This window comes from Simochromis diagramma, unplaced genomic scaffold (assembly GCF_900408965.1).
Source record: "Simochromis diagramma unplaced genomic scaffold, fSimDia1.1 OVJJ01000216.1, whole genome shotgun sequence".
NCBI lineage: Eukaryota > Metazoa > Chordata > Actinopteri > Cichliformes > Cichlidae > Simochromis > Simochromis diagramma.
In genome coordinates, this window is record NW_024386883.1 from 2366418 (window position 1) to 2388004 (window position 21587).

General features: G+C 40.4%; 1 protein-coding gene and 1 long non-coding RNA gene across 2 annotated transcripts; one reads left to right on the plus strand and one right to left on the minus strand.

Annotated features, from left to right (window-relative positions):
* Nucleotides 1-671: 671 nt before the first annotated feature.
* gsx1 (GS homeobox 1) lies at nt 672-6206 on the minus strand. The gene is made up of 2 exons (XM_040032959.1): nt 3086-6206; nt 672-2979 (listed from the first exon to the last, which is right to left on the minus strand). The coding sequence occupies exons 1-2, from the start codon at nt 3462-3464 to the stop codon at nt 2627-2629; spliced, it is 732 nt and encodes a 243-aa protein (XP_039888893.1). The 5' UTR covers nt 3465-6206; the 3' UTR covers nt 672-2626.
* Nucleotides 2504-20285, plus strand: LOC120734264. The gene is made up of 3 exons (XR_005695994.1): nt 2504-2515; nt 9544-9546; nt 20181-20285. It is a non-coding gene; the product is annotated as an uncharacterized LOC120734264 (long non-coding RNA).
* The last annotated feature ends 1302 nt before the right edge of the window (nt 20286-21587 follow it).

Below are 21587 nucleotides of genomic sequence, written 5' to 3' on the forward strand. Positions count from 1 at the left end.
CGGCTTATTAATTGTCCTTTGTCATGCAGAATTGCTTGATTTCTAAAGAAACGTACAAAGGCTCTTTTTCAGGATTCAAGTATTTTGTTTCGTGCGTATTTTCAAACCATCGAATCAGCTGCAGCGCCGCGCCGTCTACCAGACTCTCAGGTACTGACTGCCTGCTCCCTTTGTCCCCTTTTAATGCTGTTGTAAATCGTGCAGACTGATTTGTTACAAGCTGTTCTTTTAATCTGATAGATAAGAGACATGTCAAAGAAAAGCCGTAAATAAAAAATTAGCCAGAATAAAGACAAGGGCGAGTCTGCTAGATGGGCGCCTGTTGACTCAAGCGGCTCTCCAGCGTCAGGGGAGCCCTCTCCTCAGCTCCGTCAAGGTTACGTCCACAATTCCCTTTTCTTCTTTTTAAAAAGACACCGTAGTCCTTTTTGCTTCAATGAATTGATCGGCACAAAATTAAGAATAAATAAATTGAGCATTTGAAGCACCGAGCGTATAAGCTCCCCCAGGGCGCATACCCCCGGGCTATTGAATGGATAAAGGGCGCTTTGCAGAGGACGTTGTGAGCAAAATGGAGCTCTATGGTGCAATTAACAAAATGGTCTAATCCCATATCTTAACAAATGCAAATATTAGAGTTTTGTTAAAATGGTTAAGTGAACAATTAAATGAAAGTTTACAAGTGGAACTTCACATCCAAATAAGGCACGCTGATGCAGATAACGTGCTGTACGCAATTTAGGAACAGTTTTTAGTCTCTTTAGAAAACTCTAGCAGTACGTTTATACGGAGTAAATATAATTTAAAGCCTATTCAGCCTAATAAATATGACTTGGGCAGTCAAAGGCTCTAAAGAAGAGCCGCTGTTGCGGTGCGTAAAACGGGCAAAGAAATACGGAACTATACACCTAACTCATAGTTTTATTCTTTGGACGTTTTTTATTTATAACATAATATTTATTTTAAACTGAAATAAAAAGAAAATTACACATACACTGATTTTACACTCGTTTTTCACCAGGAGAGCATTTTAGTTTTTTCCTAGAAGACTGGGTTTCTTTTTTTTAAGGGCTGCCGCGTATTATTTGACAAATAATTCATTTGGCTGGTTTAAATCATTAACAATTTTTAAAAAATGGTATGCTAATTAATATTTTTTTATGTTATCAAGTTACACGTGTCGAGTTTTAAGAGGTTTGTATGGGGCTAAAGCACACAGAGTTTATAAAACCGACAACAATCTTGTGCATAGTGCTCCGTTAACAATTAGAACAATCTGGGTCACGGACACTAAACTGCGTCCTTTTCTCATTTATTTTCATGTTAGATCGATATCTTAAATTATGCGCATTCCTGATGCACCATTATACACCCACAGTGATTATTTACTCGGTCACACGAGACAGATCGTTTCAGCTGGGATGAAACTTTGGGGGGGGAAAGCTCAGAAGGGCCAGGCAGCTATAGCTGGGTCGAGTGCCCCCCAGGGAAAGCGCGTAAGAGGTGTCCACGATAATGCATTTATCGCTTCTGAGTGATAAAGATTATGAAGTACTTAATTTACTCCTTCTTAGGCACGTAATATCCAACGCGCTTCTTCGATGCAAAAGAACATTTTATTTGTGTGTACGACGCAGGGCAGTCTGGGAATCTCACGGGGGGAAATAGTAACACCAAATTTGTTTTGGGTTTCTGTGGGGAAAAAATTAACTCTGTTAAGCACCTTTAAAATCTCCCCAAAGCACCAACACACCCTGCAACCAGCAGCTTTAACGTTTCGTGAGGGAATTTTAAAATATGCGTGTTTAATTTGCACAGAAACAGTCTAAGTTCTGAAAAGCCGAGCAAAGCGAACGTTTTCACGTAAGCGCAGCTATCCAAAGTTTTAATATGTGAATGTCCCTATATCTTATTTCTTAGTTTAAATAAAGGATACTAGATACAATTTCGAATATTTGTAATTGTACCTTTTTGGCTTTTTCCTTTTAAATTAATACCCAAACTAATATTTTCAGCCGGAAAACAGAATACAGAATGTTTGTCCCCGTGCGCATTCAGTGGTGCGCAAAAAAACATAAAATAATAACCCACAAGACAACGTAGTCTACCGCTCAGAAATATTTTATTTAAGTATGAACATTTTTAAATAAATAAATATTTTTTTTTCAATTACACTGAGGATATAATTTCAGAGTGGTGTCGGCGGATTTCTCTCCGGCTTTCCATATTTTAAGTCACAGTTCCATCCACATAGAATGAATCTAACCAGTATTTACCAAGTATAGTACAAAATACTGTCTTCCCCAAAATACTCATTAACAATGTTGCTATTGTTTGTTTGGGTTTTTTTTTTGGGGGGGGGGGGGGGGGGGGTATCTTTACAAATATGCCTACCATATTCATCGGATTGGCAACAACAAGTGACTGTTTTCAGAAAAAACTACATACAAAACGTACAACATGTATACAGCTATACAATAATTCAGGGCAGTCCCCTGATTTTAAAATATTCTCTGTCTATGTACAGACGACTGAACACAAGTGGAACAGTCTGTTTGTTTTTGGCTGTATTCAAAATCATCAGGAGCAAAATCTTTCAGAAAGGGGGGATCAAAGAGGGGGGCGTTCAGGGGGAGACGGACAGGTCCACATCTTCCTTTTCGGACGAGGAAGGAGATATGGGAATGTCATCATCCTCTTCCTCCGAGCACCTGGCGGTTGACAGGGACGAGCATTTGCAGTTATGTGATCCAGTCCTTTGGCCGCTGCTCTTTCCCTCCTTTTTGTGCTTCACTCTGCGGTTCTGGAACCAGATTTTCACCTGCTTCTCGGACAAGTTCAGGTACGTGGCGATCTCAATGCGCCTCAGTCTGGAGAGGTACATGTTGGAGGTGAACTCTCGCTCCAGCTCCAAAAGTTGCGTGCTGGTGAAGGCGGTGCGCATGCGCTTGCTGCTCTGAAGTTTGCCGTTACTGTTTTCTGAGAAAACAAACATAAACTGTGAGCCACGGGGGGGAAATTGTGGAAACAAATTTAATAAAGCGTTTTCTGAACTCGATCAGTAGTTAAAACAGCCTCTACTCACCGATGGAGATGCAGTGGAACTGTCGAGGGTCTGGGACCGAGTAGGCAGCCTGGTATATCCCCGGTCCGTGGCTGAGGTTGACGCTGTTGGATGAAGAGTGTTGCCTCGACAGAGCCGAGTGGCAGTACTGTGAGCTGAAGGGAGGAAACGATGCTTTGAGAAGCGGCAGCGTCGGTGGAGATGGATGGAGCTGGGAGGCGGTCATGCACAGCGGGCAGAAGCACAAAAGCCCGGCTTTCCTCGAGTGGCAGGAGCCTGGCAGCCCGTGCGCGTGATGCGGCGAGTGCACAGCGTACGGGAATAAAGGTGGGTTGTTCTCGTTCCCTTTGTCGTTGGCCTCCCTTAAAATCAAGGAATCCACGAGAAAAGATCTCGGCATGTTTGCAAACTTGTTGCTCGGCGTGCTCGAAAGTTGAAGTCGTTCGTGCTCGTTTGGTTGCGTCAGCGTGCTCTCTCCGGGACTGTGGACAGCGAAGTGGTGCTGAAGGCGCACAGCCTCTCCTTAAATAGCTGCCGTGGACTCGGTTCGGCCATGTGACGGTTACGCTGTAAGCGGCCAAGAGCTCTCAATAGGGTTTTGTGCCTTTCTCTCGGCATTCCCACTGCACGCTTCCCCATTATTTCACTTGTTAACTAAATGAACTGCATAATGTAGTCTATTCTTGTCAGCCCCACCCACGCCGCAAGAGGCGGCACAGCCCATTCTCCCTTTTATCATCATTCTCATTTTATCATAGAGACGAGCTTAAATTTGCGAGAGAAAACGTTTCTGTCACATTTGGAGAGCCGGCGTGCATTCAAGTTTTGTCTTAGACATTAACCAGTGTGTCTGAGTTAAAGTCTAAAGTAGGTCTGCGTGTCCCGGGGCGAGAGGTAGAGGTGGAGAGTCGCTGGCACACATTTACATTTATTCAAATATTTCAATCCAGCAGGTAAATTAGAGAGCAATTTCCCCGCAGTTGCTTTTAAAAATCAAAAGTTAATCGCGTCTATATTTGGTGGAGCTGTCAAGGCAAAGCCGCCATGTTAAAGTTTTTCTTTTTTTTAATTAACACCAGAAAACACCCATGATTCCAAAACCTACGTCTTTTATTTCTTTCTTTTTTCCTCATTATTTGCGTCTGCATCCCGGCAGGTCTGTGTGTCTACTTTACTGACAGTGCAGAAAGAAGAAGAAAAAAACATAAACGCAACAGCTGAATGTAAAGTTTATGCATATCCATTTTAGGGTTAATGTGTCATTTCTGGGCACAAAAAAAGGGACAAGTCATTGCCTGAAGCCAGTGCTGTTAAAGAGCAGTGATTAATTCCTTTGCTCGGGCCCCTGCCGAGTCGGGGGAAAGAATATGTAAAAATAACCAGGTTTTCACTCCGCGGCCCTTATTGAATGTCATTGTGGAGGGTTTTCAATGAGAGAGAAAGAGAGTCGAATTAAAGTGTGTGACAGCGGCGGATAGACCCAACAAAGGCGACTCTGTCATAGAGGAGCCCAGTGCGCGGTGCGTGAAGCCCCCGCCTCGCGCTCTGATTGAATTAAGTAATAGGAAAACATTTTCTTTCACTTTAAGGCTTTCTGAACAAGACCTTCAAAGAGACTTGGAGCCGTAATATGTGAGTAAATAGTGGAATGCGATTCTTCTTCTGCAGAGCTGCTTCTTTCCTAAGCACACAACGTTAAAGTACGACTAGACGTGACATAAAAGGCGAAACTCGACGCTTGTTTTGCCCTCTTTTTCTTTCCTTCTGATGTTCCTATACTTGACACGTAGGCCATCTTTTTTTTAATGTAAGAAAGGCTCCTCGTTGTCGCTTTATTGTTTACGTGTTATGCTTTAAGCATCATTTGCCATAAATTGTCACGTCCAGGGAATTAGTCCTTCAGCTCCACACAACACAGCCACATGACGGTGTGATGCTATCTGTTCTCTCCTCATAAAAGAGGCTTAATGCGCTCAGCTTCACACCGCTAATCTTCCATAAAAAATAAAAAAACAAGACCTGTAATTAGGTGGCGCCATTAAAGTAGTTACAAATTAGGAGCAGTTAAACCCTTTAACGAGATCTCGTCATTAGGACAAAAACCTGTTATATGCGCGAGAGCCATTTTCAGATTTATTTATTTTTTGCATTAGTCCATCCTTTCATTTCCTGCCAGGAATGAGCCATTAACTAGTCTGTCAATCTTGCTGCAATCTCTGAAACCTGTAAATACGAATCTGCCGCTTTTATTACGATTCCTAATTAGTTAATACGTTAATGACTTGTTTTCATCATACCTCAAAACACTCACCGAGAGCTTGCCAGCTTGTGCGCTAAAGCCCCCCTAAAATAAAATAATAATAGTAATAATAATAATAATAATAATAATAATAATAATAATGATGATGAAAAAGGAGGGGTAAAACGCGTCTCTCTCTTTTTCAATTCAGGCCTCTAATCGCTTCAGATTTGAAAAGAATTATGCCTCATATCAAGCTTTCTCAGATATGCAGCCTACGCGGTGGCAGCTTGACGCATTGCTCAACATAAAGATGTTATCAGAGGCCCTAATTTTCAAATTATGTGCAGCAGTCATCCCGTGGATAGGAATAGAGGTTTCATGGGTCCTCTCGCAGGGGAGGCTCATCCTAATTTGCAATCCCAACTGGAGACTGACAAATAGTTTTGACCTCCCTCTGGAGGCGCGGGCCAGAAGTGCAAAGAATCTCATCCTCCATAATCACTTGTTACTGAGATAAGTAATCGAGGGAAAATAGCCTGCTCACATTATAACGGCTCATTTTTGCACTAGTTCCAAGCTACAAAAATACACCTGTAGGCACTTATAAGGTTTATGCATCATCACCTCCACATCCACATGCACTTTTCTTTTTCTGTTAATTTATTTAATGTTTTGTAACAAACCAGTGAGCCGGACTAATTCAGCATAGCTTCATGCGTTCAGTAACTAGCAGCTGTGGGTTGGTAAAGCTTCTTAACATTAATGTTTGATGGGGAGGGGAAGCCATACCCCTGAAATAGTAAATTATTTATAAGATATTAAGTTGGAACAATTGCCATCACTCAAATTCATCCCTGATGATAACACTGACCAGTGCCTGCTGTGCTGTTGGAGAAGCACATTTTCAGGGGCTTTTACGCAATTATACCCAAAGATCTCGTGCCTGATGACATAAAGAGAGCAGTCTGTTTATGGAGATGTAGTCAATATCTCCTTTTCTTTTTGGTATGAATAATTCATAGTTTAAGACACTATCCCTCCCTCACTTAATATGTACACACACTTAAACACCCACACATCTCTAATACAAATGATGGTTTTAGCTGACAGTGTAACAGGATTTAAGGTCCCAGTGGGGTTTGGCCCAGCCGCGGATGGGCGCTGTGACTGTCGACGTGACACAGAGGGCCGGCTGCCCCTCCTAATCTCCCCCTGAGGCAACATCACAGGCTGCAGATCCTGCTGCACCTCTATGGACGCACAAAGGCCTGATTATCATTCATATGCTCACCAGAAACACCAGTCCAATAGATAACAGATGACACGTAAGTACCAGCTGAATGGTGCAATATGTTTAGGCTGCTGGAGTCTATAGGGACTAATGAATCCTTAAGAGAGAGGGAGACGGACAAAGAGAAGCTGTCAGTCAAGGTACCATAATGTGACAGATATAAGGCTCTACAGGTGAATTGGGACTTGAGCAGACCAGAGAAGTTTTGTGTTAAATATTCTGTTGAAAATGTAAGTGTCATGTTTTTATGGGTTTTCAACATTCAAACAGATCTGTAATGAAAATTTCAAATAGATAGATAGATAGATAGATAGATAGATAGATAGATAGATAGATAGATAGATAGATAGATAGATAGATAGATAAATAAATACCTTTTTTTGTAGGGGCATGTCAGTGATTATTTTGATTTGAGGCAAAATTCGAAAATGTATAATCACAACTTAACTCAGCTTGGCCTCACAATTAAACAGATCAAATTTAAGCTTTAACAGTTTCAAGAAACTGCTAAGTGAGACTTACATTTTCAACACTTCTGATGTACAGTTCTTAAAAAATGTTTGGTTTTTTTTGTTGAAATTTTTATAGTCTCAAAAATGAATGTTTTGTCCTTGAGTCGGGTTTGTACATTTGTTGACATCTGGTTGCCTTTTTACTGATGAGAAAAACTCAAAATACCATGTCTATGAACTTTTTTTACATTCCCTGTTTCAATGTTGCTGCATCAGGAGAGGAGATCAGGCAAACCAGCAACATTTTACAAATCAGTACATTACAAAACATATGCATTATGGTTTACCTTTTTGTAAAACTGATTTTTAAAGGAATCATATTCAGAAGATCAGAAATGTGTCGAAATGTGATTAAAACTGATTATTCCATTCTTGTTTTGCAAGCCTGAAAATAGTGGAATACATCAGGTTTTCTTTGGAGTTTCCTGGTGTCTTTGGCCCAACACTGATATGTATAACTTGGACCACTTTTATTGATATGAATGTAACATTTCCAGAAACATTCAATCCAAATGCTCTGCCACAATATTCCCTCTCAATCAGTTTTCATCTGTAAACAAGTACAAGTACACAACCCTTTTGTTTCAGCACAAATCAAAGCTTAGATTTGTGTAAACCATGCACAACACTTTTTATTGTAGCTTCAGATCTCTCTAAAGATGAAGAGGACTGATGATTAAGGCAAGTGAAGTAAAAAATATAAACAAGTCAAATGATGATGAGATCAGCCAAGCGGTGAAGATGTATTTGGAGTAGATTGTGGCATTTGTGGTCTAAATGTAACCTCATTATTGGCTGATAACTGATCAGAAATCACTGCATCCTGATATGAAGCATTGCCTTCTTATCTTGCTGTCCTAGCTGTTAGCAAAGTCCCAAGTAAATATATAGCATTTTTAATGTTTTAATAAAACCTTTAAAATCGTGTATAACTTGTTGTCCCTCCCTTCTTAATTCATTTTTCTGTAATTTTCAAATGCTTTCTGATTGCTTGAAATACTCCACTACACTCTCTAATCATCAGTAACATGAGCAGAATCTTTGTCACTTAGTTATTTTTTATTACTGTAACTAGGTTCAAATTGCAGGATAAATGTCTGACATTTGACCACAAGCTGAGCCTGAATGTCTGGGTTGCTCGCTAGTATATTTCATATTCACAATTAAATCTGCTGAGAATTTTAAAATATATATTTGTGTCAAATGAGGCGGTGTGAAAAGGGAAGGAGTCGATTGGACCCAAAAGTGCAGACTCTCAGAAAACTTAGCTTAAAAGCAGCTTTATTACTGGAATGCCAAAAATACAAAACTAAACTATGAGGCACAGGAAAACTAGACAAACAGGCAGCACACACAGCATGGGAATGATGGAGATTGTAACACAGGACAGAGGGAGACGCAGACATTAATACACACAAGAGCTGTGTCCCAAAGCGTCGGCTGCATCCTTAGGAGGCCGCATTTGAAGGCCGATTACGTCACAGCCAGGCGACGAAGGCTGTCCCAATTCATCGACTCCTTCAAATGCGGCCGACAAATGCGTCCTTCATTTCCCCGAATTTGAAGGATGGGTCGGGTGTTTCCTTCGTGTCCCACCATATCCCAGAATTCATAGCGCGGCCCAACAATGACAGCCGGGTCACAAAAGAATATTTTCAGGCGAGAAAGTAGCCGTGTAAACTTCAAATATCTGCTTGGTTTATCAAGACACGCATATTTGCAAAAGTGCTCTGACGTTTTCGGAGATGTCTGTTACCCACCTGCTCAATAGCTAGCCGGGGGGGTTCAATGGTCACTCGAACCGGCGAGAGCAGCGGACTCCCGGCTTCGTCATTTTCAGACCCCCGCTCTTTCGCTACTCAGGTTAAACATGATATATAAGTCACTCGGATAACTTGTTTGGCTTTTTTCGGTGTTTTACTTGTTCCGGAGTAAATCGGTTTGGCTGAGATCAAACTTATTAGATTGGATTAAATAAAACTTTATTAATCCTCCGGGTGGGTTCCTCCGGGATTTTCACACAGCTGAATAAACGTCAAACAGAAAACTGATTAAACAGAAGTTTGAGACGGTCGAGAATTTACGCCAGTGTCCTGTTATATTTTAGATAGCAAGGAGAAGACGGCTGAGTTTATTAAACTTCACCGAGACAGCGGTGACGCAAATCTGAAGGCTAGACCGTCCCATTTCACAGCCTCGCACTTCCGTCCTCGGTCTTCGAAGGACCCGGCCTTCGCAGTCTATGTGGGCCGGGTCCTTCGAAGACCGAGAAGGCTGGAAGTGCGAGGATGCGGCCTACGTTTTGGGACATAGCTATTGACAAACGAGGTAGCACACCACAGGAGGGAACACAGCTGAACGTAATCTAACTAACGAGACAGGAACAAGGCTGAACATGAAGATCATAGGACAAATGACTGTCAAAGTAAAGCAGGAAGTGACAAGCACACTGATACAGAAACTAAGATACAGGAACTTGACAGGCAAAAGTAAACCACAAAGAAAAAAGTGACTTAACACAGGAGATGACACAGAAACACATAGGGGGCACAGGAAAAACTAACTTACAGGACCAAAATGAAAACATAACCTAAGCAAAGAAAAATATCAAACTGAAAAAGTCCAAACAGGAAGACGCTGGGTGCAAACCCAGGATCACGACAACTTGATCCAAAACTCAGATAATCCCCTTCGGTTTTATGAGGAGACTTATATAAAATGACATAAAAGGTATGAACACATAGGTCTAAAAATACAAATCTAAAGTGTTTCTAGAATGAGCAGCAAACCAGCGGATGTGTTGATGACATGTTAAAAAGTTTGGCTCTTCCCTGATGGTGAATCTGCTTGCTGCATCCATCCCTCAGTCAGACATGTAGAGCCTCTCTGATCTGGTTGAGTCCAGGTCAAGTGCTGTTGCTAGGTGCATCGTCAAAGCTATGTCTGTCTCTACACAGCTGGCCACACAGAGCGTCTCACTGACAGCCACACTGTGAGTGCCAGCGACTGGTGCAGTTATGAATTACTGCTAATTATGACAAAAACAGATCCTTGGAATGTTTTGAATGGATGAATAATCAGCGATGAATAACCTATTTATTTATAAACTATTAAAAATGAAAATAAGTGGTTATTTAGATTTATCTTTTGCACGAATGTGTGGATGAAGTGAGCTATGATGCATTTTCTGTCCTGGCTGAGAACGTGGCAGTTAAAGGTAAAAAGAAATACACGTGGACCAAAAATCAAACAGAGGAAGATATAGAAGTGCCAAAACCCCCATAAGACTAAGACATGCTCAACCTCCCTGTCAACAATAAGCTTGTATGAGTGTGTGTGAATGAAATGATGAACATTTTTACATACAGGTAAAAATTCAATATACCTAAATGTTATCATAGAGCCTCTGAAAATTACTGTACATCATCTTTTGCCCTTTACTAACTAGAGGTTGCAAATTTTGATACCGTTCAATCCAAAAATCCCTGGTTTGTGTAGCTTTTATTTTTAGCATTGTGATTAGTTTTGTATACTAATGCTGACGCATCACTGGAAAAACAATGAGAAAAATCCATAAGAATTTACAGTTTCCTCCAGTGAATATTAAATATTATTGTTTCATATTGAAGACTTGTACAGATCATATAATTTAATCACGAGCCTGGGGCTTTTGGCATTTTTCTCACTCAATGTCATATATAGCTAAAAGGAAAAAGGGGCCTTTGCCTATTTTGACAAAAAACAAATGAGAAATAGATGCTAACTTGGCAGCCTGGCCTCAGTAATGAGCCCATTTACATCTAAATGTGACGACGCTATGGGAACTAAAATGGTCAAGCGCACTTTTCCCTGAACTTTTTGACTTCTACCGACTTTGCCGTTCGTTCCAGTATACAAAGCATTTGTTCGCTAATGAATTTTCAAATTGTGCTGTTTAACGTCAAAGTTGCCCCAGTCCTTGCACTCACTCCTCATAAATGAAAAATAATTAGAAATCGTGCTGTGCTCAGAATTATTATTAGACAAACCATTAGAGGTCTAAATATCTTTGGATGATTTCAAATTTCCTTTTGATGTGAATCCATTGGTTCTGCTATAGTTATGTCTCAAACGTTCCCTTTGACCCTATTCATGTGAAGGCCTTGAAATGTTCTTCAAAAGGGTTTGTTACCCTGCGGAGGTCAGTAGGCTATTACGTATGGCTGACTCACATTTTTCCAAATCAGCAGACTTTTGGCCTAGAAATAACAGGTCAAACCAATGAATTTAATGAACTCTCCCAGACACAATGAATGCCTCTTGCCATTTGAACCCCAATAAAGGGATATGGGCAGGTCAGCAAGCCCTTTCAAGGGGTTTGTACACAAATGTGACAGAATGCAGTTGCTTCAGTGTCTGCGCTGACAAGTTGTTCAAAGTGCTGGGGATGTCAGAGATAGTGCCTTCATCCACACTGCTCCCTTTGTTCCCTATTTTGTGTCCGTTGCGCTTTCACAAGTCCCACAAGTACAAAAGCCAAAGAATTCAAAGCGTCTTTTGCGATGTTGTGTTTGCCTCATTTCTCTTCGCCGAATGTTATGCTGTAGGCGCTCATGTTGGAGACTTTTTTGTAGAGAAAACAAAGCTGAATTACGGCGCAGAACAACTTCTGATGGTGACGGGCTGCTCCTCCCTCCTTTTCACCACTTTACTTTTCTGATCCTCCCCTGTTTCTCTCCCCTCATTCACTTTTTTTTCTCTAAGATTTGATTTTTGATCCTTTGATGTTTCCAGTGGGATTTCTTCTACAGCTTAGAGATGAAGATTTTCAGCTGAATTAACAACTATTTTACATTTTGTGTTTAACTTTTTAAAAATGTCCGTGTATTGATGGGCATTTTCTTGATGCAGCTGCCTGGCTGGTTTTCGCTTGGTAGAAAAAAAAAAACAATCTTGCAATCATACGGTGTTGGAGTGTTCACTTAATTGAATCAATTGGAAACTCATGGGAAATCACAGAGGGGGGTAAGTGTTTGGGAGGAGGGAGGTCAGAGACTTAGAGCAGCAAAAAGAGGGGGAATAGACACCCACCAAAACTACCCATGTTACCATTAAGTACTCAGTTTTAGCTCAGCAGTTTATAATTACCCCCATCTCAGCGTTTTCCTCTAAAGGAGCAAGATGAGGAAGCAGAGACTAAAGCCACTGTGATTCTTTAAAGTTTGTTTTTTTTCATTAATGACCTCCTGCAGCTTGGCCCATTTCCTCTCCATTCATCTCACATTAGCCTCCATTCAAGAGTCACTATTGTTTTTGGAATTGTTTTCATTTTTTAGGATACAAAGGTTTGAGTGTCGACACTTTCAATTACTTTTTTTTTTTTTTCAAACTCTGATGGTACAACTTTTTATGCACATGATGTTTTAGACGTGTAATGAAAACAGAGGGAAAAGGTTTTAATGATTCTGTTTAAAACCTTAAGGAAAAATAGATTTTTCAACTGTAACTACACTTTAACTGTTTGAGTTTCCTGAGTGGCAGGCATACTTTCGGGGCAAAGAGCGAGAAAGTGAAGAACATTTGCACGAATGAGAGTAGACGTCTGCGTGATTTTCATAACTGAGTACTCCCCCCTATTTTTTTTAAATTTCCATTGTAAACATTGTGATTTGGAGTCAGCTTTTGTTTCATTTTTTTTTCTGTCCCACTTTGTGGTTGTTGTGGTTGCGCTAGTCTTACCCCTCACCCCCCACCTCATTCTAATGACCTCTGCAATGGCTTTTAACTCAGTCTGACACTCTGCTTTTGACAAAAACTGGGAATATATGGCTCCGTCTTAACGTCTCTCAAGAGTTATGACGTAAGCAGTGTGAAAAAGAGATTTAGGCTAATTCAATGTCCATAATATAACCATATATGTGAGCGCTAGTGTGATGACGGGTCACTGCCCATCTCATGGGGTCCCCCAGTTTTCTGCAGATGCGCTCTATTGAGGAGGCGACACGCGGCGGGACGCTGCTGGGAGTTAGTTACTATTTCTCCATTACCATAGAAACTAACACACTGGCTTTCAGCTGGTCTAGGCCAGGGGTCCACTGACACCAACTTTCACACCACTCGAAGTCTTGACAAAACCCCAAATGGATCTCATCACACAGAATAATACCCATTTGTACCCAGCTCACACACAAAATGAGCTGCCAGCAAAATGCTATAACAACAAAAAATAAAGTGGCCCCATTTTTGGATGAACACACGTTTAGGAAAATATGTGCACTGTTACATGTTTGCGTATAAGCCAAGATGCAAGCAACAAGTTATAGATGAATGTATGAACGAATGTATCTACAGTATCTAGATGAATGCAATGTTATCTCCTCCCACTAAAAAATGTGATACAATTAAAAGATGTGCAGTTTTGTTCAGCCTTAATGGAATAATTTTCAATAAGCTAATTTATTTTCTTGTATAAGGGAAAAATAATGCCACTTCAATGTTTCTGTGGTCGTTAAAAAGCTACTGCAGGAAGTTGGGTGTACTTTTAGTCAGTATTTCAAGGATTCTATTGTCATTCGCATCACGTTAACATGAGGTGGAACGAAATTATGTACACACGGTCCTGGAGCGAAAAGAAACAAAACAATGAAGAAACAGATTTTTTTTTAAGTAATAAATAAATAGTTGGTGTTTTTTTTTTTTTTTTAACAAACAGAAATAACAAGTAATAAACGGCCTGTATTTGTATAGTGCTTTACTTAGTCCCTATGGACCCCAAAGCGCTTTACACTACATTCAGTCGTCCACACATTCACACACTGGTGATGGCAAGCTACATTGTAGCCACGGCTGCCCTGGGGCGCACTGACAGAGGCGAGGCTGCCGGACACTGGCGACACAGAGCCCTCTGACCACCACCAGTAGGCAACGCGTGAAGTGTCTTGCCCAAGGACACAACGACCGAGACTGTCGGAGCCGGGCACGAACCAGCAACCTTCCAATTACAAGACGAATTGCTAACTCTTGAGCCATGATCGGCCCTTACATGAGGCCAAATCTTGGCCTCAAGTAAGACTGTGAGGCATCTCGGAGTCATTTTTGACCAGGATATGTCCTTTAATGCTCATATTTAACAAATATGTTGGCCAGCTTTCTTACATTTGTGCAAGATCTCTAAAATGAGAAACATCCTGTCTCAGAGTGATGCTTAACAACTACAGGGAGTGCAGAATTATTAGGCAAGTTGTATTTTTGAGGAATAATTTTATTATTGAACAACAACCATGTTCTCAATGAACCCAAAAAACTCATTAATATCAAAGCTGAATGTTTTTGGAAGTAGTTTTTATTTTGTTTTTAGTTTTAGCTATTTTAGGGGAGATATCTGTGTGTGCAGGTGACTATTACTGTGCATAATTATTAGGCAACTTAACAAAAAACAAATATATACCCATTTCAATTATTTATTTTTACCAGTGAAACCAATATAACATCTCCACATTCACAAATATACATTTCTGACATTCAAAAACAAAACAAAAACAAATCAGCGACCAATATAGCCACCTTTCTTTGCAAGGACACTCAAAAGCCTGCCATCCATGGATTCTGTCAGTGTTTTGATCTGTTCACCATCAACATTGCGTGCAGCAGCAACCACAGCCTCCCAGACACTGTTCAGAGAGGTGTACTGTTTTCCCTCCTTGTAAATCTCACATTTGATGATGGACCACAGGTTCTCAATGGGGTTCAGATCAGGTGAACAAGGTGGCCATGTCATTAGTTTTTCTTCTTTTATACCCTTTCTTGCCAGCCACGCTGTGGAGTACTTGGACGCGTGTGATGGAGCATTGTCCTGCATGAAAATCATGTTTTTCTTGAAGGATGCAGACTTCTTCCTGTACCACTGCTTGAAGAAGGTGTCTTCCAGAAACTGGCAGTAGGACTGGGAGTTGAGCTTGACTCCATCCTCAACCCGAAAAGGCCCCACAAGCTCATCTTTGATGATACCAGCCCAAACCAGTACTCCACCTCCACCTTGCTGGCGTCTGAGTCGGACTGGAGCTCTCTGCCCTTTACCAATCCAGCCACGGGCCCATCCATCTGGCCCATCAAGACTCACTCTCATTTCATCAGTCCATAAAACCTTAGAAAAACCAGTCTTGAGATATTTCTTGGCCCAGTCTTGACGTTTCAGCTTGTGTGTCTTGTTCAGTGGTGGTCGTCTTTCAGCCTTTCTTACCTTGGCCATGTCTCTGAGTATTGCACACCTTGTGCTTTTGGGCACTCCAGTGATGTTGCAGCTCTGAAATATGGCCAAACTGGTGGCAAGTGGCATCTTGGCAGCTGCACGCTTGACTTTTCTCAGTTCATGGGCAGTTATTTTGCGCCTTGGTTTTTCCACACGCTTCTTGCGACCCTGTTGACTATTTTGAATGAAACGCTTGATTGTTCGATGATCACGCTTCAGAAGCTTTGCAATTTTGAAACTGCTCCATTATGCATTTAATTATTAGTAATTATTAATCTCTCTTCCACAGTGTGTCTTTTATCTTCTCTTCTTCCGCTCACCTCCAACTGAAAGCGGCGGATGGATGCCTCACCCTGACCTTGATTCTGCCGGAGAGGTCTTCCTTTCAAAAGGAGGTTTTTCCTTTCCACTAGTGATTGCTCAAAATTGGTCATTGTTGGGTTTTCTCTCTATTATTGTGGGGTCTTTACCTTATAATATAAAGCTCACTGAAGCATCTGCTGTTGTTATTTGGCGCTATATAAATAAAACTGAACTGAAATGAATTGAATTGAATTAAAAACACACTGACATCTGCTGATTCAGTTCAGTTCAGTGCATCCCTGACTTGGATAATTCTAACGATACAAAAGTTCACCTGCTATTGAAGGAAAACAGCTTCAGACTTTGCTGTTCCTGACACACCCTTAATGCAGCTGGGGTGGGTTGTGCCACTTTCTCCGCCCAAGCTTTCAACCATCAGATCCATTTAGGTTGATTTTGAACTCTCAAAATCCATCTCAAAAGCTGCGTGTTTCTGTGTATATTCCTGTGAAAGCGTAATCCTACCTGCCTTTGAACCCATCAATGCTTTTCACTCTCCCTGTGTACCCATACTTGTTGATAATATTTTAAAGTGGTCTACGAACAATGCCATATTGGGTGACGCTCATTTTCAAAGCTGTTTTTCTCCCACATATCTTTAATTTGTTTCCATACAACTATCAGGCTGGATATGCTTCAGGTGTTCTATTTTATTTTCTACTTTTACTTTTAACAGTAAGCCCACCTGTGGAGGATAGAACTTTTTTTTTTTGCTTATTCAACGATTCAACTGGCATGCAAACAAACATTACTTGACCTTTTTGCTGAGCTTGTTTCACTCATCTTTGTCTTTGCTTTTAACAAATGAGTTCTGTGATCATTTAAACTGGAGAAAGGTGTAACATTAATGATGGACCTGCTGATCATCATTTGTCCAAATACTTTTCTTCTGGTATTTATTGGTGCATGTTGATTGTTCCTCAAGGGAAACTCATTTATTTATTTATTTATTTTCACCTAAAATGTTTATTATAACTGTGCCAAAATATACAAATCAGATACAGCTCAATTTACCATTTCTGGTATAAACTTATAAACCTAAAGATTTTGCATTTAATTTTTTTTTTTTTTCTATCTTACATGCTGTCCATTCATGAAAGTGAAACCTAGAGCTGCGCAACAATGTGGACTTCATGCCAGTGAATATACATTTTTGTCCATTCTTAATGTATATATTGCATGGTGTGGGTAATAATATAGGACTGTGGAAGGTATAAGGTCAGAGTTCACAATTGATCCTCTCACCCCTGGCAGGTGCAGCTCACAGGAGTGAGAGGAGCCGGCCCCTCATCTCTCCCACCTCTTCACGCTGCTCAGCAAGAGAAAAGGAGGAGTGTAAATGAGTGCACTCCAGAAAGCCATCACCTGCTCCCTCCACCCTCAAATCCCCACTAACTCTGCCAGACAGATATCCTACAACCCCAGCTCAAATTTCTCAGAATCTAGTTAATGACAGAGCCAGGGAGAAAGAGATGGACAGAGAGATGGCGAAAAAGTGACTGGGGAAGAGCTGAGCAGTTAAAGTTTCAGCTGTAACTATGCCCTCATTTTTTTTGTTTTATCTGTTTTGTTGTTTTAGTATGGAAACTTTTATCAGCAGCAAAATGTACATTTGTCATGCCCATAGAGAGAAATGAATTGGACTGGAAGGGCCATTGAGTTTGTGCGCACAGAGAGCCCAAGGGTGAGGTTGTGTATTGATGGGTGCCCCTCCCAGCTTCTCCCAGAATCCCCCTCTATTGTGACTTTGAGTGAATGTATCCTCTTGCTAAGGGCACTGGAATGTGTCTTCTCAACTCATGTGATGGATGGGGCCTTGTTTTGCACTCCTCCGCCCCTCCCTCTGAATCCCTCTTTCTCTCCCTCAGCCTTTGACTCTTTCATCACATCCTTTTATTCAGCACCAATAAAAGTCAGTGATTCTTCATCAGCTGTTGTGCAGATCTGAGGGCCGCTGTTATTTTTCATCTGGAGTGTGTCACACATCACCATTCAGCCGCTCCGTCACACAAATTCAGACATTGGCACGGAGGCAGAAGCAGGTGGAGATACACCATCAATGAATTATTCAAATGAGACACAGGGCATATCCTTTAAATTAAATTTAAATACTGGGGTAATATTGTTTAGTGGGTCTCTATTGTCGTGACATACCATTTTATCCTTAGCGAGTTAGAATAAAATAGCATTATTAAAAATCAATAGGGACACTACAAAATCTTTTATAACATATTTTTGAAGGCATCAAGAAAAACGGGACCTTTCACACTAGTACATAATTAAGATCATTTGAAAACATTAATACAAATTTCACTATCAAAATAAAAAGTAGAAAAAATAATTAAAATTTTTTTTAATCAATGAAAACTACATGGATGTGGCATGTTGAGGCTACATATACTTACTGGCCACTTTACTAGGTGCATCTGTTTATTAAAGCATATACCTAATAAACCAACCACTTGGCAGCAATTCAATGCATTCACATCATCTTGACCATATAGACAACCTGCTGAAGTTCAAACTGAGCATCAGAATAGGGAACAAATATGATTTAAGTGACTTTGAGTGTGGCATGGTTGTTGATGCCAAACGAGCTGATCTGAGTATTTCATGAACTGCTGATCTACTGGAATGTCCTCACATATTTCTCACACAGGTGTTAAGAAAGAATGGTCTGAAAAAGACCAAAATATCCAGCGAGTGGAAGTTCTCTGAGTGAAAATGCCATCTTGATGCCAGAGGTCAGAAGAGAATGCTGCTCTAAACTCTGGAGTACGTTCTTATTGACCTTTCCAATAGAAATGTCACAAGGCTTACGCTTTGCAATGCAATGGTTTTGAAGCATTTATTTTTTTATTTGCCCATGAGTAAGTTTGCTGATCATGTTGGTTGAAGCTAATAGAAGCAGTCAACAGAAATAAATAATAGCGCTGTTTTAACAGCACCCTGGTTCAGCTGCAAGCAAATGCACCCTACTCAGAGTGCACCCAGATGCAGCAGCAAATCATTTACTCAAACTCATAACAGAAAGAAAGAACGGCAGTAGCCTATGTTCAGAAAAAAACAAAAACATGTTATTTAAATAAAAAAACACAATGGTGGGGAGGGAAATGAAGAGAAACTGGCTTCTTTTTTCCACTATAACCGTGTTTACAGGCCGTTCTCATGTTTATTCATCTTACATACTCGACCAAACAACAAATACAAAATCTTCCAGCGAACAAAAAGAAAATCTCCGACGTGAAGTTAAGTCTTTTGCACGATTTGGCGCATCTCAAATAAATAAATAAATAAATGAATAATCCAAAAAGTAGCTATGTTAATACCAAAACAAACAAGAAAAGAAGGTAAAATATTCCCTCCAAACCAAACTTATAAATTCTTTGACAGGAAAACAAGCATGTTTACTGTATCATGTTTTAGCAGTGTGCGCAGGTGGTTAACAATATTACCAGCACTGCTGAAGACGGATTCTGAACGTGTGCTTGTGGCTGGTATAAACAGATATGTTTTACATATCGGCCAACCTTAGTTAACACCTTCATGAAAACTATTTCGCAGGTGATCTGAAAAGAACACATGACCAAGAGGGGGGAGGTGTGGACAATTCTTTCGTTATGTCATCAATTAAGCAGATAAAAGGGCTGGAGTTTATTTGAGGTGTGGTGCTTGCATTTGCAAGATTTTGCTGTGAACAAACAACATGTGGTCAAAGGAGCTCTCCATGCAGGTGAAAAAATCCATCCTTAAGCTGCAAAAACAGAAAAAACCCATCTGAGAAATTACTACAATATTAGGAGCAGCAAAATCTACAGTTTGGTAGTCCTGAGAAAGAAAGACAGCACTGATGCAATGCAAAAAGACCTGGATGTCCACAAAAGATCACAGTGGTGGTTGACTGCAGAATCATTTCCATGGTGATGCGAAACTCATCCACAACAGCCAACCAAGTGAACAGCACTCTCCAGGACATAGGCGTATCGATATCCAAGTCTACCATAAAGAGAAGACTGCATAAAAGTAAATAAGGGTTCACTGCAAGGTGCAAGCCACTCATAAGCCTCAAGAATAGAAAGGCTAGATTGGACTTTGCTAAAAACATCTAAATGGTAAATGCACTTATTCTTATATAGCGCTTTTCTACTCTCACGGAGAACTCAAAGCGCTCTATACAACATGCCTCATTCACCCAATCACACCCATTCTCACAAGCACTTTAACTACACTTAGTGCTTTCTAACGACATTCATACTCCGATGGATGCATCGGAGAGCAAGTTGGGGTTAGCATCTTGCCCAAGGATACTTGGCATGCAGACTGGAGGAGCCAGGGATCGAACCACTGACCTTCCGATCAGTAGGTGCTCTACCTGCTCTACCACCTGAGCTACAGCCACCCTAAAAAAAACCCAGCACAGTTCTGGAAAAATATTCACTGGACAAATGAAACCAAGATCAACCTCTACTAACCTCCACCAGCAAGAAAAAAGTATAAAGAAGGTGTGGAACGGCTCATGATCCAAAGCGTACCACATCATCTGTAAAACACGGCAGAGGCAGTGTGATGGTTTGGGCGTGCATGGCTTCTGAATTCTAAGCCATTCAGAGACATACTGTCTGCTCAAATCCAGCTAAATGCAGTCAAATTGATTGGACGGCATTTCATAATACAGATGGACAATGACCCAAAACATATAGGCAAAGCAACCTGGCAGTTTACTAAAGCAAAGAAGTGGAATATTCTTGAATGGCCAGTTGAGCATGCATTTTACTTGTTGAAGACTAAACTTTGGACAGAAAGGTCCACAAACAAACAGCAACTGAAAGCTGCTGCAGTAAAGGCCTGACAGAGCATTAAAAAGGAGGAAACCCAGCATCTGTTGATATTCATGAGTTCAAGACTTCAGCAAAGGGTTTTCAACTATGTACTAAAAATGAACATTTTATTTTCAGTTATTATATTTTAACTAATTTCTTTTGAGCTCCTGAAATGAAGGGTTTGTGTTAAAAGAAAATGCTTGAATTCCTCACATTTTTATGCAGTCTTTTTGTTCAACCCACTGAATTAAAGCTGAAAGTCTGCTCTTTAACGGCATCTGAGTTGTTTCATTTAAAATTCATTGTGGTAACGTACAGAAGCAAAATTAGTTGTCCCTGTCCAAATATATATGGACCTAACTGTATGTATTTTGAATCCCATTTTGTTTTTTGCTCTTTATGCTGTTTTTTTTTTCACTGTAAAATCTCACATTCAGACATAACATCCTATCAGTGGTTGTGGAAAGTAAGAGTGTCTCTATTTAAAAAGTATTATTCAACCGAGTGTTACATAAGAATCTCCAAACAGGCCTCGCAAATGAATCACGAGCTCAGTCATCATGTCAAACAGTGATCCACTGGCACTTAAACCACTTTGTGACGTTTCAAGCAATATAAAAAGACTCACAGACAACTAAATACAGACAGAAGTATCACTTGGGCTTACATTAATGCTTCTGTAATAATATGATGGTTTCAAAATGACTCACCGGCAAGTTTTAAAAAGAGATTTACGGATTACTCTTGCATAAGTCTTATTTACAGATAAAACCAAATTTCAATATATGCTGATCTTATTTTCAAACAACAGACTTGCATTCATTGTACTAGCAAAGCTACATTTTGATTGTTTTTCCCCTCTGAAAACAGGGTTCGGCAAAATGGGTTTTGCAGTTCCATTGAATTATTGTGCAATTCAACATAGGAGTGAAAAAATCCTGCCTTTGATAAAGACACATTTTTCAGTGTTTGTTTAAATGTTTCTACAGTTTTGAATGAACTTATTTACCACTGGTTTTAAAACAAGCTTGTAAAGTTGTATGCACAATCATTTATACACATGACAAT